General features: G+C 51.3%; 1 protein-coding gene across 2 annotated transcripts in view; it reads right to left on the bottom strand.

Annotated features, from left to right (window-relative positions):
- The window catches only part of GYG2 (glycogenin 2), a 41,601-nt gene extending 20,300 nt beyond the window's left edge, over nt 1–21,301 (bottom strand). Inside the window, exons 1-7 of one of the 2 annotated variants that reach the window (XM_066357124.1) lie at nt 21,117–21,301; nt 20,517–20,654; nt 15,816–15,957; nt 8,063–8,237; nt 5,227–5,389; nt 2,845–2,971; nt 1,845–2,067 (exon numbers count right to left, since the gene is read on the bottom strand). In XM_066357124.1, the coding sequence (XP_066213221.1) occupies nt 1,845–2,067; nt 2,845–2,971; nt 5,227–5,389; nt 8,063–8,237; nt 15,816–15,957; nt 20,517–20,523 (837 nt within the window). In that variant the 5' untranslated portion in view covers nt 20,524–20,654; nt 21,117–21,301. Of the gene's footprint in view, nt 1–1,844; nt 2,068–2,844; nt 2,972–5,226; nt 5,390–8,062; nt 8,238–10,967; nt 11,070–15,815; nt 15,958–20,516; nt 20,655–21,116 lie in introns of those variants that run through there. The other variant, XM_066357125.1, reaches the window with a different exon arrangement.
- Nucleotides 21,302–26,706: the final 5,405 nt, after the last annotated feature.

Raw genomic sequence — 26,706 nt, 5'->3', positions numbered from 1 at the left:
GCCCAGGGAAGACACCGGAGTCCCCAACGGCTCTCCGACGGCCCTTTCTGCAAACCACTGGCTTCTAACTCTCACGTGTGCGCCCGCCCTGCGCCCCGCAGAAAACACAAATACGAAGAAACTCCTCTCTGCTCCTGTCAGAGGGTCAGAGAGACCTCGAGTCCCTCCTGAAAAACCCACCCTCTGGTCCACAAAACAAAACGCACAGTCGACAGGAAACCAGGAATTCTCCGCGATTTCCCAGGTCACGCATCTGCGTATACTGTGACTCACTTTTACTGGTACACATGCTGGTTTAAAAAGCGTCAAGAAATGGTTCGTCAACACCTCAGTTCAGCTAAGAAAAAAAGGTCTTTTCTGAAGGTAGATGCACCCATGTTAATTTGACAGCAGACACTTCATGATGTTTTCATTTTGTTTTTTAAAAAAAATCAAGGGCCGCCTGACCAGGCGGTGGTGCAGTGGACAGAGTGTCGGACTGGGATGCGGAGGACCCAGGTTGGAAACCCCAAGGTCGCCGGCTTGAGCGCGGGCTCATCTGGTTTGAGCAAAGCTCACCAGCTTGGACCCAAGGTCGCTGGCTTGAGCAAGGGGTCATTCGGTCTGCTGAAGGCCCTCGGTCAAGGCACATATGAGAAAGCAATCAATGAACAACTAAGGTGTCGCAACAGAAAACTAATGATTGATGCTTCTCATCTCTCTCCATTCCTGTCTGTCTGTCCCTGTCTATCCCTCTCTCTGACTCTCTCTGTCTCTGAAAAAAAAAAAAATCAAGGGTCCCAGCCATGTAGCTCAGTGGGTTACAGCATCGTCCTACTGCACCAAGGTTGTGAGTTTGATCCCCGGTCAGGGCACATACGAGAATCAACCAGTGAGCGCATAAATATTAAAAAAAAATAATAATTAAATCAAATGAGTGTCAATCAACCATTTTTAACAATCCTTTTCAGAAGGTTCCTGCTGATTGCAATTCTGGTCCAAGATGTCAAGGGGAAGATGTTCCTTCAACGACACGATCATCAGTTATCTTTAGCTCCTTATCAAAGAGGCTTTTTCTTTCCCTGATGAAGGAGGCTAATTTAAATAATTGATTTTTTTTGCATAATTGATGGGTCCGTCCTCGACATTAGAGAAGCATTTCTGCTCATTAGAGTCACTATTTTCAGCCAAAAAAAAAAAAAAAAAAGGTCATGTCTCTCTCTATTATCTTTCGCAAGGAATAATAGTATGGGAGACAGAAGGGGCGTATTTGAAAGAAATGTACTCCATGTTTTGCACAGAGAGAGTATCTCCATAGTCAACTCTTGCTTGATTTATTTAAACATTTTCTTTTTTGTATTTTTCTTAAGTTGGAAACGGGGAGGCAGTCAGACAGACTCCCGCATACGCCCGACCGGGATCCACCCGGCATGCCCAACAGGAGGCGATGCTCTGCCCATCTGGGGCGTTGCTCTGTTGCAACCAGAGCCATTCTAGCGCCTGAGGCAGAGGCCACAAAGCCATCCTCAGCGCCCGGGCCAACTTTGCTCCAATGAAGCCTCAGCTGCGGGAGGGGAAGAGAGAGACAGAGAGGAAGGAGAGGGGGAGGGGTGGAGAAGCAGATGGGCGCTTCTCCTGTGTGCCCTGGCCGGGAATCGAACCCGGGACTCCCGCACGCCAGGCCGAGGCTCTACCACTGAGCCAACCGGCCAGGCCAGGGCCTTTAAACATATTTTTTAAATTAAATTATAGTTGGCAGACGATATATATTAATTTTAGGTGTACAACAACCTAGCGGTGTGACGTGCAGTGTGGTCACCGCCAGATGTTCAGCCACCGTCCGACGGGGGAGAGCGCCCACTTACCGCATGCCTGGGAGATGGGGGTCCCTCCTCGTCCCGGATGGTCCCGTAGAGCGGCAGGACGCTGTGCCGGTACATGTCCCACCAGAGGTTGAGAAAGGACAGCTGGTGGTGGCGGCCCGGCCCCGGGCCGTCGTCCAAAACGGAGCCACTGTTGGTGTTGTACTGGTAATGCCAAGGCTTGGTGGAGCCCGCAAAGTGCACCACCTTTGCGCCGGCGCCGAATCTGAAGAGGAAAGAGAGGGTCTTCCGTGTGGGCGTGTCCCCGACCCACACGGGGAGCTGAGTGACAGCCGCGAGGCACGCCCCCCTCCTGCCCCCCACGTCTCATCGGTCATTGGCCACGGTGGAGCGAGCATGACCTCGGACTTGTAGTCCTTTTGCTCAAATGTCACTTTAGATGTTTTCTCGTGTCTGTGTCTCCCTTCCGCACGGGGCGTTATCACACCCGGTCGTGCGAGCAAAGTCGCCCCGGATGCTTATAAAAGACGTGAGAGGAAAAAGAAACAGACGTCACATTTTAGAACTTTTTTTTTTCTAACATTTTTTTCTTCGTAGACACTCGGGAGAGTTGCAGAGAATCCCCAAGGGGTTCCTTGGACAACCCTTCGAGAATCGCTATCATCGTGATAAGCCTATAACTTAATTTTCTTTTGTTAAAGGAGAGGAGGGGAGACAGAGAGAGACTCCCGCATGCGGCCCTGAACCGGGATCCACCTCTCAACCCTCGTCTGGGGCCGATGCTCAAATCAACCAAGCTATTCTCAGAGCCTGAGGCCCACGCTCAGACCAACCGAGCCACTGGCTGTGGGAGGGAGACAGAGAAAGGAGAAGAGGAAGGCTGGAAAAACAGATGGGCGCTTCTCCTGTGTGCCCTGACTGGGGATCGAACCCAGGACTTCCAACACGCCGGGCCAATGCTCTATCCACTGAGCCAACCGGCCAGGGCCATGCCTATCATTTTTGGCCGTAAGCCACAGCAAGAGGAACCGTGCACACTCACCGTTTGAAGGCCGGGCTGTACGTGTACATGGCGCTGCTGCTCAGGTTATAGGTGAACGGCAAGTGTTTGTGGATGTCCGCCGTGGGCCAGCCGCTGAAGAAGGTGTTCAGTAAGCCCTGATCGGCCCCTGCGGGGTGAGCGGATGCCCAGGGATGTCACCACAGGATGGCTCAGGACGCCAGCAGGACATGCGTGCTGTCCAAAGGCCACTCAAGGTCACGGACGACATCTCTGCTCCTCCTACAGCACTATCTTAAAAGTCTGACCCTTCCTCCATAGAATTAATTTTTATGAGCGACCACGGGCGAATACCGTGAGCGAGTGACCGTTTACGGCAGTGGTGGTCAACCTGGTCCCTCCTGCCCACTAGAGGGCGCTCCAGCTTTCATGGTGGGCGGTAGTGGAGCAACCAAAGTAGAAATAAAAGGATAGATTGAACGATAGTAAGTTGTTTTATAAAGATTGAGTCTGCCAAACTTAGCAAAAATCCAACATAAAGTACTTGGTGAGTAATTATGAGTCTTTGCTTTGACTTGCTGTCACTCTGCTTTATACATTGTATAAAGTAAAGTGACTTCCCTACTTTATAAATCACCATGACTGTGGAACCGGTGGGCAGTGAGAAAATGTTACTACTCACAGAGATACAAAAGTGGGCGGTAGGTATAAAAAGGTTGAATACCCCTGGTTTACCGGGATGCCATGAACTATTTTTCACCAAGACTGCTTAGGGTATTTCCACCAACGTATACATGAATACCATAAACACCATTCCATGCCTTTTAAAAGTTTGTATTCTCCCCCAAATTCTCTGCCGATAACCCAAACAATTAATCATAAGATGACGTCTCGTCTGCAAAATCCCCCGTGCTGACCCTAGTGAATTCTGTCTTGTAGGGTTACTGCTTTCCCCCCCCCTCAACATTCTTGCAAGTTTGTTACCTCCTTGTTCAAATCTAGAGACAATTCTTCCTCGAAAATCTAATAGATATATTTTTTTTAAGTTACAAAAACTCTAGGAGTTGTCTACCCGTTAACGACTGTTCATTCAAATACTGGGCTCCCAGTCAGCTCAATTTAATTTTTTTTTTTTTGTATTTTTCTGAAGTTGGAAACGGGGAGGCAGTCAGACAGACTCCCGCATGTGCCCGACCGGGATCCACCTGGCATGCCCACCAGGGGGCGATGCTCTGCCCATCTGGGGCGTCGCTCTGTTGCAACCAGAGCCATTCTAGCGCCTGAGGCAGAGGCCATGGAGCCATCCTCAGTGCCTGGGCCAACTTTGCTCCAATGGAGCCTTGGCTGTGGGAGGGGAAGAGAGAGACAAAGAGGAAGGAGAGGGAGAAGGATGAAGAAGCAGATGGGCATCTCTACTGTGTGCCCTGGCCGGGAATCAAACCCGGGACTCCTGCACACCAGGCCAATGCTCTACCACTAAACCAGCTGGCCAGGGTCAAATAAAGTTGTATTTATAAATGAGCTGCACATGCTTGGGGAGCTCTCGTCCACGGCTGTGTTCCCCGTGCAAAGGCCGAGTTAAATATTGGCAACCGAGCTCGCCACAAAAGACGCATGATCTGGGAGTTTCGTGGGAGGACTGCCCACCTGTTCTGCATGGTCACGACTGGGTGACGCCGTTTCCACAGAGGCAAGAGGCAAGATATTGTCCACGGAGGTGTCTCTTGCGTCCCCGCTTAGGACACCTTCTCCATTTCTTTCGGTCCCTGCACTGGCTGTCTCTTTTTGTTTTTAAAATTTTACTTATTGATTTTTTTTTTTTTTTTAGAGAGAGGAGAGAGAGTGGGGAAGGCAGAGGAGGAGAGGGAGGAACAGAGAGCATCAGCTCCTAGATGTTTCTCAGATGCACCAAGGACCGGACAAGTTTGGGGCTCTGAACCGGTGACCTCAGCATTGGGCTGTGTCTTTTTTTTTTCCCCTTTCCCCTTTACAGAGAAAGAGTCAGAGAGAGGGACAGATAGGGGACAGACAGACAGGAATGGAGAGAGATGAGAAGCATCAATCATCAGTTTTTTGTTGTGTCACCTTAGTTGTTCATTGATTGCTCTCTCATATGTGCCTTGACCGTGGGGCTACAGCAGACCGAGTGACCCCTTGCTCGAGCCAGTGACCTTGGGTCCAAGCTGGTGAGCTCTGCTCAAACCAGATGAGCCTGTGCTGAAGCTGACGACCTCAGGGTCTCGAACCTGGGTCCTTCCGCATCCCAGTCCGATGCTCTATATCCACTGTGCCACCGCCTGGTCAGGCGGGCTGTCTTTTGATCCCTGCCCTGAACTGATGTCTACTTGTCATTCACAGAGACAGGAGAGGGGGATTGACGGGGTCGAGGGAAGGGGTACAGTGTCCCAGTGTCCCCTCACCTACCGTCAAAGCTGCCGTGCTCGGTGGCGTGCTGTAGCAGACGGGCGTGCGTCTCCAGGGATGGTTGGAAGACAAAGACTCCGCTGTTGAAGCAGTCCGGCCAGCCGGGGTCCGGGGCTGCGGACAGCTCGCGCCGGTCAAACAGCTCGTCCACGTTGGACAGCACCTGGCGAGCGGGGGAGGGTACAGGAACCTGTTACAAGCCAGCCGTCTGGGACCTCCGGTCCGCAGGTGACCAACACCATCGGGGTTGGGTCTGGGTCGCACAGCGTCCGGCGGTCGAAAACCCAAGCCCAGGTTGGTGAGGGACGTTTTTCTCTTAAGCGCGGTGGTGGGGTTCAGCGGGCACACCCCGGTTCTCAGCCCGGATACCTCATTTCTTTGTTGAGTTCGGCCAAACGGTTGTTCGAATGGCACTTGAATAATCAGCATTCTCTCTCTAAGGCGGGCATTGAGACAGCCGCCCCATGTAAAAATCACAAGTTGACATTCCTTACTCTTTATTTTTTTTAACATTAATCTGCGCAACAGCCTGTTATAAGCGCCCGTAGAAATCTTCATTCCGTCCAGAGGTGAAAAAAATTGCAAGTGAGGACACCAATCAAGAAGCCATATGGGAATATCTTAAATAATGGTTTCATTGTTTGGGTTTTTTTTTTTGGTCAGGTGTTACTTAATATTTTGCATTCCTATTTTAAAACTTTTATATAATGTCATCTAGCTTTGTATGCCTCTTTTGTTGTTCTATTTAACTATTAAATGCATGAAATCATAAACTATCTTTCAGTATATCCTTTTGTGTATATATAAAATATTTTACATATCATATATATACAATAATATTGTAATATTACATATATATTATATATATAATATATATTATATTACATATACATAATAATAATTATATATTAATTATATATTATATATAATTATTACATATCTAGTTATTATTATGTATAACATATATAATATATATATTAATAATATGTTAATATGTAATATTACATATATTGTATATATATTGTGTATATATATCATTATATTGTATATACATTGTAACATATATTGTATACATAAATATATACTATTACATATATTGTATATATCATTATATATATACACTGTATCATATATATTGTGTATATATAAGTATATATTACATACCGTATATATTATATAGATCATTAACTATACATTGTATCATTATATATATTGTATACATATAAATATACATTACATATATTTATATATTGCATATATATTATATATGCATTGTATCATTATATATTGTATATATAAATATATATTATATATATTATATACAGTTTATATATATCATTATGTATATACATTGTAACATTATATATTGTATATATAAATATACACTATTACATATATTGCATATATTATATATACATTGTATCATATATTGTGTATACATTATATATAGTATATATTATATATCGTTATATATACATTGTAACATTATATTGTATATACAAATATATACTATTACATATATTGTATATAGCATTATATATACATTGTATCATATATATTGTGTATATATTGTATATATATTATATATACATTGTATCATTATATATAGTATACATATATTTATATATTGTGTATATATTATATATGCATTGTATCATTATATATTGTATATATAAATATATAATATTATATATTATATATATCATTTTGTTTGTATATATAGATACACATACATATACTTAAGATGGTCATTAGGGCAGAGAACGGGCTGTTCAATCATTTGAATCCCAGCGCTGCATAAGCATCTACCTGAGGACGTTGCTGGTTCATGCCCTTACGACCCCGCACTTTCTATTGCTTTTCGACAGTATGTTTATTCTTTCTAGTTATAAAAAGAGAGGTTTCCTGCACAATCATCTCCTGTCCCTTGATGGTCTCATCTCCTCTCGCGCCCGATTTCAGCCCGTCTTGTCTCGTCCAGGGACGGGCTGTCCAGGTTTGCAGCCCCGGGAGCAAGAGCCCAGACCGCACAGCCTAGGTCAGTGCCCCTGGCACGTCCGCACAACGTCCAAAGGCTCTCTATTCATTTCCAGCGGTCAAGTCACGCCGCTGCTAAAACCACATGCTTTTCCCGAAGTTCTTCATGGTCTCTGTGGACTTGTCTCAACCCGCCTTTCCGGTTTCAATCTACAAACGCCATCAATCACGCTATGGACGCCCAGGCACTGGGGATGGTTTAAGAGTCCGTACCGTGTCATCGTTACCTTCCAGGAGATTGACAGCGGATAGTAGGTGCTTCCAACACCTGTCACCTTCTCCATGCCGCTCCATTGGGGGTGGGGGGTGATTACTCTGATAACACAATCATTATTTTCGTTTGTGCGGTCCTGTCTTTGCAGGGAGACGCTTCTGCAGAATGGAGAGCACCCAGAATGGGTCTCGAACCCTCCGAGTTCAGGTGAGACTCCGACTCTCCCAGGGCTGTTTCTGAAAGCGCCGGCCGCGAGCTGTCACTCGTCCAGGTGACCCGCGTGCAGACCCGGCCGATCAGCACGGAGACCCGCCATACACGGTTGGGCACGATTTTATTTTTATTTTTATCTTGGGGGGTTATTCTGTCTCGTGTCCGTTGAAAATAACACGGCAGCACAGTGGTCCTAGGAGAGGGACGCGATATCCCGTCGCTAACGGCAGTGCTAGTGCGGATGGGACACCCTGACCGTGACAGGGTGACCGTTTTTGTCACCGACGGACGCGTGGGACCCGGTGGGATAGCCAACAAAAGCTGGCAGCGTGCCTCACGCTCACGCACCCCCCCCCCCCGCCGTGTACTCACCAGGGTGTCCGCGTCCATGAACACGCACTTGCTGTACCGGGTCAGCGTCCAGCAGTGCAGCTTGGTCAGCGTGACCCCCAGCTCCGGCCGCCTCAGGACGGCCAGGTGGACGTAGTCGGCGCTGTCCATCAGGTTCACCTCCACCACCTCGTCGAACACCCTGGACAGGAGGACCCTGCCGGGAGAGAGGGATTTGCTGAGTAGCCGGGAGACCGGGCGGACTTCTCCGGCTGTCTGTGTCCTCTTCTCTCCAAAGGGGACACCTGTTTGTTGCTCAGCAACAGGGAATGTGAATCCAAATCCACCATCCCCATCCACGCACGCTCTCTGAAGCCTGCCTGTTCTGGTTCTGTTTTCCCTCCCAGCCAGTGGTTCTCAACCTTTTTTTGGGCCACGGACCGGTTTCATGTCAGAAAATATGTTCACAGACCGGCCTTTAGGGTGGGACGGATCACTGTATCACGTGACCAAGACACGCGTCAAGAGTGAGTCTTAGACGGATGGAACAGAGGGAATCTGGTCATTTAAAAAAAAAAAAAATAGGGCCCTGGCCGGTTGTCTCAGTGGTAGAGCTTCGGCCTGGCGTGCAGAAGTCCCGGGTTCGATTCCTGGCCAGGGCACATAGGAGAAGCGCTCATCTGCTTCTCCACCCCTCCCCCTCTCCTTCCTCTCTGTCTCTCTCTTCCCCTCCCGCAGCCAAGGCTCCATTGGAGCAAAGATGGCCTGGGTGCTGGGGATGGCTCCTTGGCCTCTGCCCCAGGCGCTAGAGTGGCTCTGGTCGTGGCAGAGCGACGCCCCGGAGGGGCAGAGCATCGCCCCTGGTGGACGTGCCGGGTGGATCCCGGTCGGGCGCATGCGGGAGTCTGTCTGACTGTCTCTCCCCGTTTCTAGCTTCAGAAAATAAATAAAATAAAACATTGTTCAGACTTAAATATAAATAAAACGGAAATAATGTAAATTATTTATTCTTTCTCTGCGGACCGGTACCAAATGGCCCATGGACCAGTACCGGTCCGCGGCCCGAGGGTTGGGGACCACTGCCCTAATCAAGTCAATTTACACACACACACACACACACACACACACACACACACAGGAAAAAAAAACCGATTTTGTGCCAAAACTTTGAGACACTGAGTCTCTCTCAACCAGACTTGGGAGTGAAATGCATGTGGTGTGGGGGGTGGTGGAATGTTTCCTTTATTTTGGGGGAGCCCTAAAATGCGCCCCTCACCTTTAGTGTCAACCTAAGGGCTTGCTTCCCTCACTCTGCCCAACGGTAAAGCAAACAAACGCTCCCTCGAACCTCCTTTCTCACAGTGGATGGGAGTTCTTTCTTGGTGTCCATCCTGTCTCTTCCTGTTTATTTATTGTCTGTTGTTGTTTATGAAGCTCCGATGATGAGACATATGTTGGAGCTTCTGGGAGGTCTATTTACAGCCTTTATAGTAGCTTCTTTTTTTTTTTTTTAAATACTCTCCATGTATTGGTGATTTCTCATCACAGGCTATTATTCAAAGAAGCGTTCTCTCTAGGAAAGAACTCTCTATCTCCTCGCCAATTCCCCTCCACCCGCCCCCTCCCACCTCCGTGCAGGGCGAGCCTCCTCCCCAATTATTTCTGGAATTTACGGCATCCTCGTGGTTATATAAAGACCCCCGGGGGGGTGGAGACGGGGGGAGGTATCACTCTTCACTGCCACAAATAGCCCTGTAGCGGAGCTCCCGAAATAATTTCGGTTCCCCGTACCTACCGCCTGCTTCTCGAAAATGAATTCCTCGCAGTGGAGTTAAATTTCACCGCACACAGCCGTTAGGGAAGAAAGGATGGTGGTTCCTCAGAAAATTAAGACTAGAACTACCGTATGACCCAGCAACCCTTCTACTGAGAATATACCCCCAAAACTCAAAAACGCTGGTATGTAATGACACATGCAGCCCCATGTTCATTGCAGCATTGTTCACAGTGGCCAAGACATGGAAACAACCAAAAAGCCCTTCAATAGATGACTGGATAAAGAAGATGTGGCACATATACACTATGGCAGGGGTCCCCAAACTATGGCCCGCGGGCCACATGCAGCCCCCTGAGGCCATTTATCCGGCCCCCGCCGCACTTCCAGAAGGGGCACCTCTTTCATTGGTGGTCAGTGGGAGGAGCATAGTTCCCATTGAAATACTGGTCAGTGTGTTGATTTAAATTTACTTGTTCTTTATTTTAAATGTCATACTTGTTCCCGTTTTGTTTTTTACTTTAAAATAAGATATGTGCAGTGTGCATGAGGATTTGTTCATAGTTTTTTTTACAGTCTGGCCCTCCAACGGTCTGAGGGACAGTGAACTGGCCCCCTGTGTAAAAAGTTTGGGGACCCCTGCACTATGGAATACTACTCAGCCATAAGAAATGATGACATCGGATCATTTACAACCACATGGATGGACCTTGCTAACATGATACGGAGTGAAATAAGTAAATCAGAAAAAGCCAAGAGCTGTAGTATGATTCCATACATAGGCGGGACACAAAATTGAGACTCAGGGACACGGACAAGAGTGTGGTGGTTATGGGGGGAGGGGCAGGGAGGTGGGGGGAGGGGAGGGGCTTAAGGAGAAACAAAATAAAAGGTGATGAAGGATGATTTGACTTTGGGTGATGGGTACACAGCGTCATCAGCTGTCCAGATGATGTGGAGATGTTTTCTCTAAATCTATGTGCTCTGGTTGACCAATGTCACCCTGTTCAATGTAACTGTCTAAATTAAAAAAATTAAAAAAGAAATGTCACCGCACACAGGATGCGAGCCCAAAGCCCTGAGCACCGGGTCCCTGTAGGGGGGGGGGGGTTGCTCCCGTGCAGACAGACAGCCCCCCCCCCCCCCCGCCGCCCCTGCCAGGACAGCACACACCGCTCAGCCTGGGTTTGTTCAGAAACGAGAAGAGCGAGACGTCTTCCTCGAACGCATCTTCGTCTACGGAGCCCACTCCACTGGCTTTGGGGTTTCCACGGGGTGCGTCTGTTTCAGACACCGTTTCTCTTTCCGTAAAACCTCTTCTTTCATCCTGATGAGACCTCGTGTCTTTCATAACGAATGCTCTATAAACCGGTGTTTCTGGCTGGGTGCCATAATTTCTCCAAAAAGGGTTTCTTTCTTTCTTTTTTTTTTTTTTTTTTTTCCTGAAGTTGGAAACCAGGAGGCAGTTGGACAGACTCCCGCGTGCGCCGGACCGGGATCCACCCGGCATGCCCACCAGGGGGCGATGCTCTGCCCATCTGAGGTGTCGCTCTGTTGCAACCAGAGCCATTCTAGCGCCTGGGGCAGAGGCCACAGAGCCATCCCCAGCGCCCGGGCCAACTTTGCTCCAATGGAGCCTCAGCTGCAGTAGGGGAAGAGAGAGACAGAGAGGAAGGAGAGGGGGAGGGGTGGAAAAGCAGATGGGCGCTTCTCCTGTGTGCCCTGGCTGGGAATTGAACCCGGGACTCCTGCACGCCAGGCCGATGCTCTACCACTGAGCCAACTGGCCAGGGCCCAAAGGTTTCATTTTTATTTTATTTTATTTTATTTATTTATTTATTTATTTACAGAGACAGAGAGTGAGTCAGAGAGAGGGATAGACAGAGACAGACAGACAGGAACGAAGAGAGATGAGAAGCATCAGTCATTACTTTTTCATTGCATCTTGCAACACCTTAGTTGTTCATTGATTGCTTTCTCATATGTGCCCTGACCGCGGGCTACAGCAGACTGAGTAACCCCTTGTTGGACCCAGTGACCTTGGGTTCAAGCTGCTGAGCTTTTTCATCAAACCAGATGAGCCCGCGCTCAAGCTGGCGACCTCAGGGTCTTGAACCTGGGTCCTCTGCATCCCAGTCCGACGCTCTATCCACTGCGCCACCACCTGGTCAGGCAAAGGTTTCATTTTTAAAATAATAATAATAATAATAATTTTAACGGATTCCTCCTATTTCCCCACACCCCGGTCCCTCCCTCAGTGACGCGGCCAGATACATTTCCGCTCAGCCTGTGGCTTTATCTCACTGTCTCTGGACGAGCGGGTCGTGTTTGAAATCTTGTTCCAAGCGCACGTGGGGCGTCTTCTGTTCCCTGCAGTCACTCTTCCTCACCAGCACGCTCTTCCTCTGGGCCTCAGTCGGACGGTCCCACCGTAACGTGCAGAATCTTGTCTCCACACTCCACGCTGATTTAAAAATTCTTTTTTTGCATATGTACCCCCAAAACAAGAAGTGGGGTATCCCAGGAATGACTGGGTCCCCCTGGTCACCCCCCCACTAAGTCCATACTTAAGAGCAGAGCTCCCCTTTCTTCACCTGAACTGTGACAACCGTCCAACGTGCCTGAGCTGAGGATGAGCTTGTAACCATGTCTCACGTCCTCTTTGATCTCTGGCTCTCCCCACGCCCTCAAAGGTGTCTGCTCCTTCTCTACACCGGACACAACATGGAAGCAAATCCCCCAAAACCCAGAGCCTGAGTCCTGTCTGCGGACAGACAGGGTCTTTTTTTTTGTTGTTTGTTTGTTTGTTTGTTTTTGTATTTTTCTGAAGTTGGAAACGGGGAGGCAGTCAGACAGACTCCCGCATGCGCCCGACCAGGATCCACCCGGCATGCCCACCAGGGGGCGATGTTCTGTCCATCTGGGGTGTTGCTCTGTTGCTCGGCAACCAAGCTCTTTTTAGCACCTGAGGCAGAGGCGTTGGAGCCAACTTTGCTCCAGTGGAGCCTGGGCTGCGGGAGGGAAAGAGAGAGACAGAGAGGAAGGAGAGGGGGAGGGGTGGAGCAGATGGGTGCTTCTCCTGTGTGCCCTCGCCAGGAATCAAACCTGGGACTCCTGCCCGCCAGTCCGACGCTCTACCACTGAGCCAACCAGCCAGGGCCAACAGACAGAGTCTTGCCTCCAGCTCTCATCCCCTCCAACGTCCCAGGAGGAGGGGCGGCCACGAGGCCCCCAGGTTCCCCTTGATCCCAAGACCCCAAACACCACGCCTCCCTCAACCCCACCCGCCCGCAGTGACCCAATACGAGGAGGTCTCAACAGCCAGAGACCATATCAAAGCTCCCACCAAATCGTTCGGACCATTCCTCCAGGGACGCCAATTCATGAAGGCCAGGGGGCTCCTACGGAGGACGCTGGTCATAGGAGGTGAAGACCTCCTGCATGGGGGGGGGGGGGCGCCAGCTCCATGCCCCCCTCCCATCTCCACTCAGCAGCAAACCCACCAAAAACGGGCCGTACCGGTGGGGCCCAACACACCCGGGGTTACCACGTGGGACACAGGTCACACACCAAAGGCCCTTCACACAACAGCTTGTGGGCTCCAACGCCTTTCCTGGGTGTTCCCCCTGGCAGCCCCCAACCTTACGCGTCCACCCACTCGCTCTGACTGGTGTCCGTGGTCCCACGGCCATGAAGTTCGAGAGAATTCTCTTCGTGAGGATAAATGGGGGAAAAAAAAAAACAAAAAAAGGTGTTCTGTCCTCTCTCTGTGTCCACGATGGGCACTCCTTCCAATGGGAGGGTAAACTGAGGCATCTCTGGCCACCTGGGAGCATCCGGGAAGAATTGGCAGCTTGCTGAGTGACCAGACACGGTTTCTGAAATTCCAGCCACACCAACCCCGGTCCCTTCATCAACGCGGATGTTCCTTTACGCGCGGGGCGTAGCGCGCAGTCGCCATGGAAACGGGGCAGCGACGCACTCGGCTGCGCCCCTGCACGTTGGTGCGCGGACATCGTCAGGGGCCTCGGCGTGGCGTCCTCCGTGACCTCCCCAGGATTTGAAGCCCAACCACCGCAAGCCGGACCCCAACGCTGAATCAGGTCACCCCGGCCAGCTCCATCCGTGACCTCCCCAGGAAACAAGTCACTGACCCACGATGATGGGAAATGGCCTCTCTCTCTCTCTCTCTCTCTCTCTCTCTCTCTTCCGCCTCCAGCACCGCCCTCTACGGACGCTGCACCCCACTGCATTGGGAAGAGGGGAGTCCCTTCTGGCCCGGGCTTGCGCCCTACGCCTACTACGTCTTGGCCACCTTCAAACCTTCCCTGTCCTCCCTCGGACCCTGAAGCCCACCCTCTGGGACCGGAGACCTTCAGCACCACTCACGGCCGGTCATCGCGAGTGACCAGGGCCCCAGAGGAAGGGAAGGGGAAGCTCCCTTCTGTCCCCGCTGCCCGAGGCATCTTGGGGGAGAGGCGGACGACAAAGAGTCATGAGGAGCTTGGATGAGCGAGGTCATGTCCTTGGGGAGCTCACGAGGCCACCACGCCAACCCCAGGAGTGCCAGCTCTCGGGAACCAGGGAGTCTGGTTGGCGTGACAACTCCATGCCAACGTGCTGCTCACGTGTCCCTGAGCCCACGCCGCTCTACCTGGCTGTCACACCGCCCACCCCTGGCTGAACGCCCGACACCCACCTGTGTCTCCGTACCAACCCCGAGACGCACAGAGCTGTGCTTCGTCCCCAGACACCACATCAGCGCAGCAGGGCCCCGCGCACAGGCACCAGACATGCTTGTCGGCGTAGCGAGCACACCGGCACCAGGACGCCCAGTCCAGACGCAGCACAGATCTGTTCTACACGTCAGGACGCGCTGCGGGAGCCCCAGGGGCCGCTGTGACATCCAGGCTCAGCTCTCCAATTTAACTGAGGACGGTTGAGGTTCAAAGGCTGGAGTTCTTTCACTTAGCTCAGGGCTGTTGCTTTTGAAGCTCCCCTCACCCTAACATTGACTTAAATTTTGGTAGTTGGGACAATAAGCTTGAGCCACAAGCATGATCCTGTATAAGTACGCTGATGTTGATCACACTCACACACACACACACTGTAACATAGTTCCCTACATGAATAACAGTTTGAGGTAGCTTTAAGACAGTCATGATATCTGCTTGTTTATCCATCATCCATCTACCCACCCACCCATCCACCCACCCATCCATCATCCATCCACCATCCATACATCCACGCACCCACCCATCCATCCATTATCCATCCACCATCCATCCATCCATCATCCATCCACCATCCATCCATCCATCATCCACCCACCCATCCATCATCCATCCATCCATCATCCACCCATCCATCATCCATCCACCATCCATACATCCACGCACCCATCCATCCATCCATTATCCATCCAACATCCATCCATCCATCATCCATCCATTCATCCATCCATCCATCCATCCATCATCCATCATCCATCCATCATCCATTCATCCATCCAATCATCATCCATCCTTCCATCCATCCATCCATCATCCATCTACCCACCATTCATTTATCCATCCATCCATCCATCCATCATCCATACATCCACCCATCCATCCATCCACCCACCCATCCATCATCCATCCATTCATCATCCATCCATCCATTATCCATCCATCCATCATCCATTCATCCATCCACCATCAACCCATCCATTCATCATTCATCCACACATCATCCATCCATCCACCCACCCATCCATCCATCCATCCATCTATCCATCCTTCCACCCATCCATCCATCCATCTATCCATCCATCCACCCACCCATCCCTCCATCCATCCATCATCCATCCATCCATCCATCTATCCATCCTTCCACCCACCCATCCCTCCACCCATCCATCCATCCATACATCCACACATTATCCATACATCTAGTCCACGATGCCCCGTGATCCAGGACCAGAAAAAACTTCTACGGGAGAAGAAGCCAATAAGACCCAGGCGTGTCCCCAAGACGTACCTGAGCAGGCTGGACACTTGAGGGGTGATCAGCACCACCAGCCTCCTGGTCGCCCTCTGGTTCCTCAGCGACTGGCCCAGGACCAGGGCCCCCTGGCAGTAGACGTCATTGGTGGCCAGCGTGACAAATGCCTGGTCGGACACTGCAGACAGGGACGGACAGGGCGGTTACCCTCCTGGCGGATCTCACGGGTTGGTGGGGTCGACGGTCACTCCTCTTCCTCCCCTGAGCTCCACAACTCATGTAGGATAGCTAGTCAGTGGTCCAAAATGTTCCCTGGTAACAGCTTCTATATTTCAACTTTCATTTAAACTCACACACACACACACACACACACACAGAGCAGGGAACCCCATGTCAACCAGAAAACACTTAACCCTTCCTGACACCAACCCACTCAGAGACCTCACACCTGTGGCCCCTTCTTCTCCTCGACACGCACGTCACAAAAGTTCACCCGTCCCGCCCCCATATCGGAATCTTTGAAGAAAACACAAAGAAAAGGTGAGACGTCTCAACAAAGACGCCGTCCCCTCTCGAAAGAATGAAAGCCGCAATTATGCTCTGCGCAAACCACCTGCTGGAAAGGCTTCCACCCCGGGGGTGTGCCTTATATAAGAAGCCCTGTCAAGAGGGGACAGAGAACAGAGATCCTTTCCTGTCTCAAGGGCAGAGGAACGGACGCTAACAGCAGGTCCAATTTAGGGCAATTTGAAGTCCGAGCGCACAGTAGGGATGTTAACCCACGCCGGGGGGGGGGGGGGCGGGGGGGGGAGTGGTGGTGTTTCAACAGTTGAATTCTGGGCTCTCCCTCCGGCCCCCAGAGCTTGTTGGCACGGTGACGGCGGCACCGCGGAGAAAGCTGTGTCTTGCGCAAGGGACGGTGAGGTCTAGAGAAATTAAAATTCACAGCAAGCCGTCCGGGTGGGAACACTCAGGGCTCAGTTCTCAGGGATCACAGTGTCCCCGCCCCCCCCCCCCCCGTGCCCGGTGCCCCAACCTCCACATTCCACCGGGGCACGTTCCCCAGTGAGCCTGTCCCAACAGGGTCCTGTCTGCACGGTGTGGGTGGGGCTCTGCTTTCTTTCCTGAACTGAGAAGTTATGAGAATTCCTGGCGTCTGCTTTGTGAGTGGAGCGTCACAGCCCAAGGGCAGGGCTCAAGTCTGCAACTCAACAATTAGCCATCATCTGTCTATCTATCTATCATCTATCTATCATCTATCTATCTATCTATCTATCTAATCTATCTATCTATCATCTATCTATCATCTATCTATCTATCTATCTATCATCTATCTGTCTATCTATGTATCCACCTGCTTGTCCACCTTAATGATGCTGTATGTCTCCACCTGGCTATCTCTCTATCAATTTATCTCTCTATTATTCTATCATCTCTCTATCTATCATCTATCTATATATCATCTATCTATATATATCTATCTATCTATTATCTATCATCTATCTATCATCTATCTATCATCTATCATCTATCTATCTATCTATATATCTATCTATATCTATCTATCTATGTATCATCTATCTATCTATTATCTATCATCTATCTATATATCATCTATGTATCTATCCAACATCTATCTATCATCTACGTATCTATCACCTATTTATCATCTATCTATCATCTATCTATCTACCTATCTATCACCTATTTATTATCTATCATCTATCTAACTATCATCTATCTATATATATATCATCTATCTATGTATCTATCATCTATCTATCTATCTATCTATCATCTATCTACCTACCTATCTATGCATTGATCCATCTATCTGTCCATCCATCCATCCATCATTTACCAATCAATCTACATCTGCCTATCACTGATCTATCCAATCTATCTATCACTCATCCACTTATTTATACCTACCTATGTATCTATCCAGCTACCTACCTACCACCTATAGATGCACCTCTGATGGTGATGACTGGTTAGACAATTCCTGAAAAGAGCATCAAATCTTTCCCTACCGGGACAGGCAGACAAAGGACACGAAAAGTAACCCCACGAGGATCATTTCCGACTCCTCCCGCCCAAGGTCAGACGCACCCCTGCGCTGCAGCTGAGAAATGGACACCTCCTTGGCCGGAGGTGTTTGGACTCAACGTGGTGGACGAGCGGGCTTCTCTCGCCAGAGAAGGTATCCAACCAGAAGCGTGAAACCATGTCGTGTTTTCCCACCCACCTGGGGCGGCCATGCCCCAGCTAACACAGCGGGTGAGAAACACGTCCATCTGGGAGCCATCTGGCCAGTTGGCTCAGTGGATACAGTGTTGGCCCAGCATGCAGATGTCCTGGGTTCAATTCCCTGGTCAGGGTACACAGGAGAAGCAAACATCTGCTTCTCTACCCCACCTTCTCCCTCTTCTTCCCCTCTTTCCCTCCTGCAGCCAGTGGCTCGGTTAATCTGAGCATTGGCCTCAGGCACTAAAAATAGCTCAGTTAGTCCAAGCATCAGCCCCGGGTGCTGATGTATGTATGGATAATGCGTGGATGTATGGATGGGTGGATGGGATGCGGAGTCTGTCTGTGTGGGGAGGCGGGTGGCCCGACAGGTCTCTGGGGACCCCAGGTGTTGGAGGCGTGGAGGAGGGGGGGTGCTGACAGGCAGAGGTCCCTGACTCATCGGGCGGAGGCAGGGGTGCTGGGATTAGGAAACTACTCAACATCCTTCCTCTCCGCTGACGATGGACAGAGACTAGTCGTCCTATGCCCAGAACGACCAGAAGGTACCAATGATAAAAAAAAAAAAGTGGCCGTCTCTCCACGGTCCCCCTAAGACTCCTAGACACACTCGTCCGCTGTCCGCTGGGGGTCCACGCACGATGTTGCAAAGCCATTGACAGGTAAGGGCTCCATTCCAACAGCAGCGACAGACCAGTGGGTTGTAACGCAGCGAAGGACGGAATCTCGCTGCCAGAGCTTTCACCAATGTCGGTGTTTGGGAAAGGCACCCAAGAGAAAAAACGCCGACAATTATCCAAGGTCACCGCACTCCAAGGGCGCCTTTCCACCAGCGCAGCACCGAGCCACACAGGGGATAATCAGACAGAGGCTCTGGCCAGTTGGCTCAGTGGATAGAGTGTCGGCCCAGCATGCAGATGTCCCGGGTTCAATTCCCGGGTCAGGGCACACAGGAGAAGCAACCATTTGCTTCTCTTCCTCTCCCTCTCCCTCTTCTTTCCCTCTTTCCCTCCTGCAGCCAGTGGCTCGGTTAATCTGAGCATTGGCCTCAGGCACTAAAAATAGCTCAGTTAGTCCAAGCATCAGCCCCGGGTGCTAAGGACAGCTCGGTTAGTCTGAGCATTCTCCATAGACGGGAGTTGCCAGGTGGATCCCAATCAGGGTGCATGCAAGAGTCTGTCTGTCTATCTCCCCTCCTCTCACTTAAAAATAAAACCAAACAAATAAGAAATTAAAGCTTTTTTTAAAAAAAAAAAAAAATCAGAAACAAAGTTTGTCACCAGACTCCAAACAAACACAGGATTAAAAAACAATAACAATAATAAATAAATGCTGTCGCCACGTCGGGGTCAGCCCGAAGGTCGTGGCGGCTGCCAGTTCCGTAAGAAACCCGTGGGGAGATGTGTTTACTTCCACGCCTGCCCTGCCGTGCACGGAGCCCGTCTCCGAAAACCAGCCCCGGAAATGAACACGGGCGGCTCCCGCCGCTCTCGCCTCCCCTGTCCTCAAAGATGGTTCTGTCTCCTGCCAACCGCTGAAAACCCACATGGAGACCGAACGCCCAGGGTTGAATGCTGCCGTTATATATGTGTCCCACCGGCTTTGGGGAGATGGAGGGGGGGAAGGGGGGGAGGGAAGAGTAATTTTCCTCTTTGCAGAGCTCCCAGCCCCCCCGCGGGACACAGAGACCCCTTTCTGTGTGCGTCCTGAGCACGATCTGACCACACAGCCCAGGGACACGGGGCCAGTGTCCTTAGAATTTCTCTTTCTAAGTCTGGAGAGGAAAAACACCACAGGGAAAGCCACCTGGCTGTGTATCAAACTGCTCCCCTGAATAAACAGCAGCCTGCATTTAAAAACACACACACACACACACACACACACACACACACACACACACACACACACACACACAGGCTGGTGAATGCTCAAGAGTGGGCGTGTCTTAAGGAAACGACATCATTCTCATGTCAGACCTCTAAAGTCAACTGCCCAGATCTTTGGGTCCCCAAAAACCCAACGGGGCAGACACAGGGCTGACCTGGAACCCACAGGGGACCAGGATTTGCCAAACACCCAGCCATGCGCCATCCGTAGTCCCAAGCACGTGGGGAATATCTAACTATGCTTTCGGGGAGGGGGGGAACCCCAAAAGCTTACTGTCTGGCCGGGGCTTTGGGGGCATAAACCTCTCCCCTTCTGCTTCTAGTCTGAGAACCTCCAAGCCTTTGGCCGAGAAACTAGCCCGTTGAGACCCCTCCCACCCCGACCTCTTTTTACGGAGAGAAAATGATGGGATGGGAACGCCCCCTCCCAACTGTTGAAACATGGACTTCTCCAAGCTTGGGAGGCGTTCGGGAAGCAAATAATAGGAGACCGGCTGTTTGGGGGTGATCCTGGCGGGGTAAGGGGGCGTGGGGGGGGGAGTCTCCCCGGCGCAGACTGATCCCACGCGCGCCAAGGGGAAGAGCGTTTCGCTCTCCGACTCACCCGGCATGGTCTGAGGTTCCGCGCGCCGCGGGCACCCAAGGGCCGAAGTGCGCCTAGGCGCGCTGGGCGGACTCTCCGGCCTTTAGCAAGGCCTCGCTCAGGCGTCGTCTCCAGGGGACCCCGCGCGGAGTTCCAGGCCTGCGGGACACACGCGTGGCTGCAGCACCCGCGCGGTGCCCACGACTCGACTCGCTCCGCGTCTCCCAGGCCGCCTCCATAACCCCCGCGTGCCACACCTCTTCCTCAGCGCTCCGGGGGGCAGCCTCTGTCTTCCGTCCGTCCACGCGCTCCCCTCACCCCCAGTCCGCCCCGGAGGTATAAGCGACCCCGCCGCGCCTGGGACTTCCTTGGCAATCCCTTGTCTTCTGCTGCCCGCTGCGCCCCGCCCCTCCGGTTCGCTCTGGGCGGCCTCGGCCGCCACCGCCGCCCAACGCCTCCCGGCCACCTCTCTCCGCTCAGATCCACCTCTGTGCTCCCCGCCGCCGCGCCTCGCCTCGGCCCCCTTCTGCACTCGAGCAGCCCCTGCGCCCCGCCCCACGGGTCCCCACCCGCGCCCAAGAGGCTCCCACGCCCCCGCGCCCCGGCGTGTCCAGCACTTACTGCGCGCTCAGGCAGCCTGTGAGTCTCAAACCCTAGTGACCCCTCCCCCCCAGCACCTCCGGTCCGCTCCGGTAGCCTCCGCCGCCCCGGGCGCTGGGAGGCCCTGCAGTGCCAGGGTCCCGCGATTGGCTGCTCGCCGGAAGCCCGGGCCTGCCTCTGCCCAGCCCGGAGGGCGGGCAGGCGGGCGCGGGTCTCGCCGCCTCCGCGGCCCCGCCCAGTGTCCCGCAGTCCGAGCGCCGCCCCTGCGCTCTCGCCGCCCCCTCTTCGCTGAATCCGGCAGTGGGCGGTTTCTAGGTTTGGACATTTCACCTTTAACCAGCTAGCCCTAAAGCAAATGTTTGCAATGGCCCCAGGAGACTGGGCCCCAGGCCAGCGCGCTGCCGGCCGCGTGGAGGCCGCGGTGGACACCTCTGAGCCAGCCGTGGCCCTGCAGTCGGGTCTTGTTGCACGCGGGGCGAGCACCGGAGAAAGTATAGCCAGTGAATTCATGAATCAGGATTGCGTGATGGACGGAAGGCGGGGACGCAAAGAAGCAAAGAAGAATTCAACACAGGCACACGTGGTTCACCAGTTAAATGCGTAAACGAGGGACTGCGTGGATGGATGGGTGAGTCTGTGCGTGGATGAAGGAGTGATTAAGAGAATGAATGCGTGAACGGAGACGAGCTGGTCCACGAGCGCGCTGAAGACAGAAGGCCTTGAATGAGCCAGGGATTCACGCACGGCCGCACCAGTCAGGGAGTGGACGCGGGAATGAGTTTATACAGGGCAGGGGTGCGTACAGGAATGAAGGAATGAATAAAGTGCCCGAAGCAGTGAGGACGTGGATGGAGGAATGACGACCTGCGTGCGCGAATGGGTGACCCGCGTGGGATAAATATATTGATATGAGCGAGCAGATAGCTGTGCCCCGGAAGGGACAAGGTGCGCACAAGCGGGTGGATGCGTTGATTAGCTGATGGGCGGATACCGGCGCGGTGAAGGGGTTGGATGAACGAATGCGTGTGTGAACGCACGCGTGTGTGAGTCCAATGAATGAATGAACGTATGAACGCATGCGTGTGTGAGTGAGCCAATGAATGATTGAACGTGTGAACGCACCCGTGTGTGAGTGAGCCAATGAATGATTGAACGTGTGAACGCACGCGTGTGTGAGTCCAATGAATGAACGAACGTGTGAACGCACGCGTGTGTGAGTCCAATGAATGAACGTGTGAACGCATGTGTGTGTGAGTCCAATGAATGAATGAACGAACGTATGAACACATGCGTGTGTGAGTCCAATGAATGAATGAACGTGTGAACGCATGCGTGTGTGAGTCCAATGAATGAATGAACGTGTGAACGCATGCGTGTGAGTCCAATGAATGAATGAACAAACGTATGAACGCATGCGTGTGTGACTGAGCCAATGAATGAATGAACGTGTGAACGCATGCGTGTGTGAGTGAGCCAATGAATGAATGAACGTGTGAACGCATGCATGTGTGAGTCCAATGAATGAATGACGAACGTATGAACGCATGCGTGTGTGAGTCCAATGAATGAATGAATGAACGTGTGAACGCATGCGTGTATGAGTCCAATGAATGAATGAACGTGTGAACGCACGCGTGTGTGAGTCCAATGAATGAACGTGTGAACGCATGTGTGTGTGAGTCCAATGAATGAATGAACGAACGTATGAACACATGCGTGTGTGAGTCCAATGAATGAATGAACGTGTGAACGCATGCGTGTGTGAGTCCAATGAATGAATGAACGTGTGAACGCATGCGTGTGAGTCCAATGAATGAATGAACAAACGTATGAACGCATGCGTGTGTGACTGAGCCAATGAATGAATGAACGTGTGAACGCATGCGTGTGTGAGTGAGCCAATGAATGAATGAACGTGTGAACGCATGCATGTGTGAGTCCAATGAATGAATGACGAACGTATGAACGCATGCGTGTGTGAGTCCAATGAATGAATGAACGTATAACGCATGCGTGTGTGAGTCCAATGAATGAATGAACGTGTGAACGCATGCGTGTGTGAGTGAGCCAATGAATGAATGAACGTATGAACGCATGCATGTGTGAGTCCAATGAATGAATGAACGTGTGAACGCATGCGTGTGTGAGTGAGCCAATGAATGAATGAACGTGTGAACGCATGCGTGTGTGAGTCCAATGAATGAATGAACTGTGAACGCATGCGTGTGTGAGTGAGCCAATGAATGAATGAACGTGTGAACGCATGCGTGTGTGAGTCCAATGAATGAATGAACTGTGAACGCATGCGTGTGTGAGTGAGCCAATGAATGAATGAACGTGTGAACGCATGCATGTGTGAGTCCAATGAATGAATGACGAACGTATGAACGCATGCGTGTGTGAGTCCAATGAATGAATGAACGTATAACGCATGCGTGTGTGAGTCCAATGAATGAATGAACGTGTGAACGCATGCGTGTGTGAGTGAGCCAATGAATGAATGAACGTATGAACGCATGCATGTGTGAGTCCAATGAATGAATGAACTGTGAACGCATGCGTGTGTGAGTGAGCCAATGAATGAATGAACGTGTGAACGCATGCGTGTGTGAGTCCAATGAATGAATGAATGAACGTGTGAACGCATGCGTGTATGAGTCCAATGAATGAATGAACGTGTGAACGCACGCGTGTGTGAGTCCAATGAATGAACGTGTGAACGCATGTGTGTGTGAGTCCAATGAATGAATGAACGAACGTATGAACACATGCGTGTGTGAGTCCAATGAATGAATGAACGTGTGAACGCATGCGTGTGTGAGTCCAATGAATGAATGAACGTGTGAACGCATGCGTGTGAGTCCAATGAATGAATGAATGAACGTATGAACGCATGCGTGTGTGAGTGAGCCAATGAATGAATGAACGTGTGAACGCATGCGTGTGTGAGTGAGCCAATGAATGAATGAACGTGTGAACGCATGCATGTGTGAGTCCAATGAATGAATGACGAACGTATGAACGCATGCGTGTGTGAGTCCAATGAATGAATGAACGTATAACGCATGCGTGTGTGAGTCCAATGAATGAATGAACGTGTGAACGCATGCGTGTGTGAGTGAGCCAATGAATGAATGAACGTATGAACGCATGCATGTGTGAGTCCAATGAATGAATGAACGTGTGAACGCATGCGTGTGTGAGTGAGCCAATGAATGAATGAACGTGTGAACGCATGCGTGTGTGAGTCCAATGAATGAATGAACTGTGAACGCATGCGTGTGTGAGTGAGCCAATGAATGAATGAACGTGTGAACGCATGCGTGTGTGAGTCCAATGAATGAATGAACTGTGAACGCATGCGTGTGTGAGTGAGCCAATGAATGAATGAACGTGTGAACGCATGCGTGTGAGTGAGCCAATGAATGGATGAACGTGTGAACGCATGCGTGTGTGAGTGAGCCAATGAATGAATGAACGTGTGAACGCATGCGTGTGAGTCCAATGAATGAACGTGTGAACGCATGCGTGTGTGAGTGAGCCAATGAATGAATGAACGTGTGAACGCATGCGTGTGTGAGTGAGCCAATGAATGAATGAACGTGTGAACGCATGCGTGTGTGAGTGAGCCAATGAATGAATGAACGTGTGAACGCATGCGTGTGTGAGTCCAATGAATGAATGAACGTGTGAACACATGCGTGTGTGAGTCCAATGAGAATGAACGTATGAACGCATGCGTGTGTGAGTCCAATGAATGAATGAACGTATGAACGCATGCGTGTGTGAGTCCAATGATGAATGAATGTGTGAACGCATGCGTGTGTGAGTCCAATGAATGAATGAACGTGTGAACACATGCGTGTGTGAGTCCAATGAGAATGAACGTATGAACGCATGCGTGTGTGAGTCCAATGAATGAATGAACGTGTGAACGCATGCGTGTGTGAGTGAGCCAATGAATGAATGAACGTGTGAACGCATGCGTGTGAGTGAGCCAATGAATGGATGAACGTGTGAACGCATGCGTGTGTGAGTCCAATGATGAATGAACGTGTGAACGCATGCGTGTGTGAGTGAGCCAATGAATGAATGAACGTGTGAACGCATGCGTGTGAGTGAGCCAATGAATGGATGAACGTGTGAACGCATGCGTGTGTGAGTCCAATGATGAATGAACGTGTGAACGCATGCGTGTGTGAGTGAGCCAATGAATGAATGAACGTGTGAACGCATGCGTGTGAGTGAGCCAATGAATGGATGAACGTGTGAACGCATGCGTGTGTGAGTCCAATGATGAATGAACGTGTGAACGCATGCGTGTGTGAGTCCAATGATGAATGAATGTGTGAACGCATGTGTGTGTGAGTCCAATGAATGAATGAACGTGTGAACGCATGCGTGTGTGAGTCCAATGAATGAATGAACGTGTGAACGCATGCATGTATGAGTCCAATGAATGAATGAACAAACGTATGAACGCATGCGTGTGTGAGTCCAATGATGAATGAATGTGTGAACGCATGCGTGTGTGAGTCCAATGATGAATGAATGTGTGAACGCATGCATGTATGAGTCCAATGATGAATGTGTGAACGCATGCGTGTGTGAGTCCAATGAATGGATGAACTTGTGAACGCACACGTGCAAGGGTCAGAAAATGGATTCATATGAAAACCAGTGTCCCTGAGCCTTGGGCATCCGTGTTCCTTCTGGTTTTGCAAAGCCCCAGACCTTATTGGGGGGGAGGGGTCTCCTCTCCTGTTGATGGACGTAGAACAGGACCACCCAGACCCAAACCAGCAGGGACCTGTCGGCAAGGCCCACGCGCGCAGCCATTCTTGGGGTCACATGTGCATCTGGATTGAAGTCCTCAGGGCACCCAGTTGCAGGACAGAGGGGAGGACTTTGGCCAGGCTGCCAGCCCCTAGGCGTGGTCCTGAGACGGGCCCAGGGTTGTGAGGACGGCCCTCGTTGTCAAACCGACCGGAAGTGGACGGACCAGGGAGGCGCGCGGCTCCCGTGTGGATCCCCCGGAGACCACGGGTTTGGAACCTCTGGCTGCAGCACCCAGGGGTGCTGCCCTGGAGCGCCGGGCCTCCGGACACCCACCTTAGAGGGACAGGAGAACGCAGTGTGAGGGCTCATGATGCCGCGCGGGGGGGGGGGGGGGGGCGTGAGGGTGGGGATTCCGAGGGGGGGGAGGGGGAGACAGCCCAGCCGCGGGGTGGGTCAGAGAAGCCGCGGGGAAGGAGGCGGGGAAAAGGCAGCAATCATTCCAGGAACTCCACCGGCTCTTGCAGACGGTCAGACTTGTTCTAACTGGCTGGAGGCTCCGGGAGACAAACATCGCCAGACAGAATCAACAGTCCTGCTGTGCAGGTTTCACAGCCTGGGCTTCCTGCTCTGCTAATGTCACCCGGGAGGAGGGGGAGGGGAGCACCGACATCCCCCCCTCACCCCTCCCCGACCCCACACTGAACTGGCACTTGGAGGCCCTCCGGGAAAACACCAACATAGGACCTGGGGACACCTCCCCCCAGGGTTCCACGTCTCATGATTTGAAAACCAACACAATGTAGGCTCCTGCAGGGAGAGATTCTATACGTTA

The sequence above is a fragment of the Saccopteryx leptura genome, chromosome X (genome assembly GCF_036850995.1).
Source record: "Saccopteryx leptura isolate mSacLep1 chromosome X, mSacLep1_pri_phased_curated, whole genome shotgun sequence".
Classification (NCBI taxonomy): Eukaryota; Metazoa; Chordata; class Mammalia; order Chiroptera; family Emballonuridae; genus Saccopteryx; species Saccopteryx leptura.
The sequence above is the reverse complement of the archived record's forward strand: the minus strand, read 5'-3'. Positions and strand labels throughout refer to the sequence as shown.